Raw genomic sequence first — 5,692 nt, 5'->3', positions numbered from 1 at the left:
TGACATATTGTATTGAACCATACTCATTTTGTATTTATTTAAAATATAAAAAACCTGATTATATGGATTAATGTTTATTATTTTATTTTTTGATTATTAAAGCTTTGCTGGTAATCAAATAAACGAACAATATTTTTAAAACCGTTCAATGGATATTTATGGTGTTTCCTAATGCATGTCGTAAAAAGCCGACATACTTCTTACGATGTGCGATTAAAAAGTCATAAATTCAACATTTGTTACGGCATCCATGTTTATGCCGCAGCAAGATGTCACTTTTTACGCATGCTTAAAAGGAAAGTGGTAAAAATTTAATTGTAAATAACAGCATCCCTTATTGCATGCCGTAAAAATTATTTAGTTACAACGTGCAACATAGCATGCCATAAAAAATGAATGGTGTTCTATTTATAGTGGGTTTTGTACGTTGTAAAAAGTGAATAAAATTTTTTTAAGGTATTTTTTTATACAGCGTTTAGCTGTACGTCGTAAACAATTTTATTACGAAATTACGTTTGAATGTTGATTAAGAAAATGGAATAGAGTTTCTGAGAATGTCTTCTTAATTTATTACGAAAGAATGAGTTGTCTAGTATTAACAACTTAATAATGTAGAAACCCTTAAATAACTCAATATTTCGATCTAAAATAATTTATTTATGATATTCATTTTCATTTAATTATTTTTACCTTCCGTTCGATCCTGGTTCGACACTCTTGAGTCTTTATCTTTTTCGGATCGATATTTGGGTCGAATTTTACAACAGTGGTCTCAATTCACGATCTGTCTGTCTGCCTGTCTCTCCCAAACTCAAACTCAAACTCAAACTCAAACTCAAACAGTGGTTCTTGAACGTGAAGCTTGGAAGATGCAAGCTCCAAATTTTTCAAACCGGCTATCACCAGTGGACCGCTGGCTGTCACTGGTGACTGGCATTTCGAGTAGAAGAAGCTCAAGCTCGTTCGTTTCATTAGGGTTTCGTAAATTCCAGTGCTGCTCCGTTCAGTCTCCATCTTTAGGTTTCTCTCTCTGTATTTCAGTGTGTGACCATAGGTGTATGTGTGTATGGGCGTGTCTGTATATTCGCATACATTTAAATGTTTTTGCAATTTTCCTGTTGCATTGACATGCATTTCTATATTCTAAAGTCAATTTGCAGAATTAACTTTTCCTTGAGTCGGTTAGACTATGAAGAGCAGGAAAATTAAAATTAATTATAGTTCCAAGTCGAAATTTTCTGATTTTTATTTTCCAGATTAATTGAGAGTTAAAAAGAGTTTCAATGATGAAATTATTTTAGCGTGTGTTTTCTTCCCTCTTTTTTTTTTAACCATGCATTCTTCAAAATATAACTATTCCAAAATACAATTTTTTCCCCCCAAAAACACATTTAATGGAGCAGAGATCAAACGGGGGTTAATGTTGTTAAAAAATAATTGTATTTTAAAATTTATTTTTCTTTTTCTATTAATTATTAGATGGGTAAACAAGAGTTTGATGATGATCAAATTTCAGCATTAGCATTTGTTTTTATTTTTTTCATGCTGGACATTTTCATATGTTGTTAGATGGTAGCGAGCGTTTGGATTATGATGTTGTCCCTCTTCTTTGTTTCTAAATATTAGTTTTGGATGAGACGAGATTCATTAAAGCATCAAAAAATGGGAACTTAATTCCTTTGTGCGAAATCATTTTCTCGGATCAGTTGACACCCGTGCTTGCTTATCGGTGTCTGGTTAAGGAAGAAGATAGAGAGGCTCCGAGCTTCCTCTTTGAATCTGTCAAGCCTGGTTACCGCACTTCCACTGTTGTAAGAAAATGAATTCTTGCTCAAAATTCTTAGTTCGTTTGGAAATTAATGGATTGGCGCATTCATGTGTGTTTGGGATTCCTTTAAATTCTTATGTCATGGTTTGTTTAGGGCCGATATAGCATGGTAGGAGCACAACCGACAATGGAAATAGTGGCAAAAGAGAACAAGGTCACAGTGTTGGACCATGAAGAAGGGACAAAAATTGAGAAGTTCGTAGAGGACCCAATGATGGTTCCAAGAAATATTTCAGAGGATTGGAGACCACAATTGATTGAAGAACTTCCTGATTCATTTTGTGGTAAGACTTAGATGTAATAATACGTTATCTCGTTTATTGAATGTCTGTTATCTTGTTTATTGAATGTCTGAAATGTTTAATGTTAAATGAGATTTTACTTGTCTTAACTGATTTTCTTGGTAGGTCAATGACTTCCATATGGAAAACGCATGAACTTCACAACACTAATTCAGTACTTCTATGCTATACATGTAACATTAATTTCATACTTTATATTGTACTTCAACTCTTCAAAATGCACATTCTAAAACAGGCACTTGATGCAGCTTTAGTCTTAAATTTCGAAGGAATCCAGGACAAGGATAGCCAATTAGGCCATTTTACGGTTTATTAATGAAAATAGGTTAAAAGATAATATTCGTTGTGTCTACATGTACTAGATCTAGAGGTTCTATGAATTACATCTGATACTTGAGGTATTCAACATGAATGCTTGAAGTTCTTATAGAACATTAGGAACGGGATTATTGCAATATTCATCGTAGTTGAGTTTGCATGTATATCTTTGCACAAAGATACATGTAGAATAAGACCAAAGATATCCTTCTAATTTCCTTGTGCTCTTGAGCAGGTGGATGGGTTGGTTATTTCTCATATGATACGGTTCGTTATCTAGAGAAGAAAAAGCTTTCATTCACGAATGCACCAAGAGATGATAGAAACCTTGCTGACATTCATCTTGGACTCTATGACGATGTTATCGTGTTTGATCATGTAGAGAAGGTAAGGGACTATAAATCTGAATGTATGGATCTTATCTCACTTTTTTTTTTCCTTTATTTATTTATTTATTTATTTTTCAGACAAAAATAGAACTTCTAACCCCTGCAGAAGCAAAATCAATTATGACAAAGGGGTTGTCGAATTCGAAATGTTTGATATAGACTTAATTACGCATACTCTATATATAGTAATTTTATACATGATACTCACAATTTCTTCCTAGAACTTATTAAAAACAAGTCTCATGAACTCCATTTCGATTTAGTCAGATTTCTCTGTGTCACACTACGTAGTTTTGTCTATCTGTATATCTCATTCTTATATTTATATTTGTATATATAACTGAGATTATTTGTGAATTCCCCTTGTTGGTGCAGAAAGTATTTGTAATTCATTGGGTCCGCTTGGATAGATTCTTGTCTGCTGAGGAGGCTTACAACCACGGAATCACACGCTTGGAACAATTGGTGTCTAGAGTAAAAGACATTGATCCGTGAGTAAAAAGTCTATGTGATATCTTATCTTTAAAAATAATTGTCTGACTTAATTTACCCTTGCTAATCTGTAATTTTTATCATCATGTATTAGTCCAAGGCTATCTCCAGGTTTCACAGACCTGCATAATCACAAGTTTGGACTCAATTTAACCAAAAGTAACATGACAAGTGAGGAATATAAGAATGCCGTTGTACAATCAAAAGAGCATATTTTAGCGGGGGATATCTTGCAGATTATCTTAAGTCAACGCTTTGAAAGAAGTACATTTGCTGACCCATTTGAAATCTACAGAACTTTAAGAGCTGTGAATCCTAGTCCATACATGAGTTATTTGCAGGTTTTTCCCCTCTTTGACTATCGCTATCCTTCGCTTAATCAATTAACACAGCTTCTTACTTCATGTCAGGCTAGAGGGTGTATTTTGGTTGCTTCAAGCCCAGAACTTCTTACTTGTATCAACAAGGTAAAATAATGGTCCCATTTCTCCTAATTTAACTGGTCGTGTGAGGCTACTTTTAGAATCCACATATCTTCAGTGCTTTGATATCTTCAAGGTCTTCTGTAATTTCCGTAGTGCTTATAGGGTTAAATACCAACATAAATTTTCTTTGGCATTCTTCTTGACAGAAAAAGATTGTTAATCGACCCTTGGCTGGAACCATTAAAAGAGGGAAGACGCCTCTTGAGGATGAGATGTTAGAATGTATGATGCTAAAGGATGAAAGGCAATGTGCAAAACACGTTATGCTAGTTGATTTGGGCCGAAATGACGTCAGAAAGGTTTCTCCTTGTCTGTTTTAACACGAAAGTATTGCGAGAGAAAAAAATATATATATTATGTGCTAAATTTTGACAGCATGTCACCTATTCATGTTATGTTCCCTGCTATAATTTCCCGTCAATAGTTTCTTCCTAATTTCCTTTTATTGCTATGTCCATAGTATCTTTGAAATTTTAGGTGGGATTGTACTGTCAGCACCTCTTCAAATTCATTTTCTATGAAGTTATTAGAATCATTTCTTTGTTAGTGATTATAGTTATAATTGTACTTTTAAAAATCTCTGCGACCAGTGGCATAGATTTTGACAAACATACTGCATTTCTTTATCAACAATTCATCTAAATACAGAAGAGATTGAAGACAAAGGTCTGTTCCATATCGTCTAGGATCCTACTAGTCTTCTTTCGGGTGGCTGGATTATGTTTTCATGTCAGTAACAGGCTGCAGCCCCGTAGGCTTGAGTACAGATTGAAGACATCACATGCATGTAATATTTTTGTACTGATGTGTAAAAATATGATAAGCAAATAATTGGTACTAATGATGTTTCCAACAAGGGGCAACCCATGTTGGTCTGATATATGTACAAGGTAAATTTACATGCAAGTGACTGCCTCTCTATCTTTGTCCATAGTTACTTTCTTTTCATATAAAAAAAATTATTCAGATATACTTTTTGTGGATTCTTAATGCAGGTCTCCAAATCTGGTTCTGTTAAAGTCGAGAAGCTTATGACTGTTGAGCGATATTCCCACGCGATGCATATCAGCTCTACAGTGAGTATACAAATCAGTTCACCTTTAAATTTAAGCTGTTTTCGTAATTAACTATGACTTTTACTCACAGATCACAGGGGAGTTGCTCGATCATTTAACTTGCTGGGATGCACTGCAAGCTACATTACCAGTTGGAACAGTTAGTGGAGCGCCAAAGGTTTGTTTATTACTCTTCTTTCATTGTTTCCAATTGATTCGACGAAATGCAATTCAGATGTAAGGTCTACAGCTATTGCTTCCATCTCTCATACAGGTGAAGGCCATGGAGCTGATTGATCGATTTGAAGTAACAAGACGAGGACCTTATAGTGGAGGGTTTGGACGAATTTCGTTTACAGGAGATATGGAAATTGCACTGGCACTCGGGACAATGATATTCTCTACTGGAGCCCGTTATGACACAATATATTCGTACAAACATACCAACAAGCGGCAAGAATGGGTTGCTCACATTCAAGCTGGAGCCGGAATTGTGGCTGATAGCGATCCCCATGAGGAGCAGATTGAGTGTCAAAGAAAAGCTGCTGGGCTTGTCCGCACAATTGAGCTGGCTGAATCAGCGTTCGTAAACGAACAGCCAGCAAAGATTAACAATGCATTGCCAGTCCAACCGTCTGTATCACAATGAATCGTCATTTTTTTTAATCTCAATAGCTCCTTTTGACTTCTCAAAAAGTCGTGACATGGTTTAGATGGTTGTTTCTTGTTTGATCAATAATAATATGAATAGACTAATGATAGATAGATTAAATGTATGTCTGGAGAACTATTCATCTACTACTCGTGAAGTGTTCTTCTTCTA

The 5,692-nt window shown here is 34.9% G+C and overlaps 1 protein-coding gene across 2 annotated transcripts; it reads left to right on the top strand.

The window, feature by feature from the left end:
• The first annotated feature begins 752 nt into the window (after nt 1-752).
• On the top strand, nt 753-5,692 carry LOC111395559 (anthranilate synthase alpha subunit 1, chloroplastic-like). 2 transcript variants are annotated; one of them, XM_023021600.1, is made up of 11 exons: nt 753-1,020; nt 1,627-1,811; nt 1,923-2,112; nt 2,684-2,835; nt 3,213-3,328; nt 3,424-3,670; nt 3,740-3,796; nt 3,961-4,113; nt 4,810-4,890; nt 4,961-5,047; nt 5,144-5,692. In XM_023021600.1, the coding sequence occupies exons 1-11, from the start codon at nt 870-872 to the stop codon at nt 5,516-5,518; spliced, it is 1,794 nt and encodes a 597-aa protein (XP_022877368.1). In that variant the 5' UTR covers nt 753-869; the 3' UTR covers nt 5,519-5,692. The 2 variants fall into 2 exon arrangements, with proteins under 2 accessions (XP_022877368.1, XP_022877359.1); XM_023021591.1 differs by having other exon boundaries at nt 3,424-3,796.

Source organism: Olea europaea, chromosome 1 (genome assembly GCF_002742605.1).
Source record: "Olea europaea var. sylvestris chromosome 1, O_europaea_v1, whole genome shotgun sequence".
In the NCBI taxonomy this organism is placed as follows: domain Eukaryota; kingdom Viridiplantae; phylum Streptophyta; class Magnoliopsida; order Lamiales; family Oleaceae; genus Olea; species Olea europaea.
Note: the sequence above shows the minus strand (reverse complement) of the source record. Positions and strands in the feature narration are given on the sequence as shown.

Coding starts and splice junctions, on each gene's coding strand:
- LOC111395559 (XM_023021591.1), top strand. CDS start 870: ATGCAAGCTCCAAATTTTTCAAACCGGCTATCACCAGTGGACCGCTGG. Junction 1,021..1,626: donor CGTTCAGTCTCCATCTTTAG/GTTTCTCTCTCT, acceptor TCTAAATATTAG/TTTTGGATGAGACGAGATTC. Junction 2,836..3,212: donor TGTTTGATCATGTAGAGAAG/GTAAGGGACTAT, acceptor TTGTTGGTGCAG/AAAGTATTTGTAATTCATTG.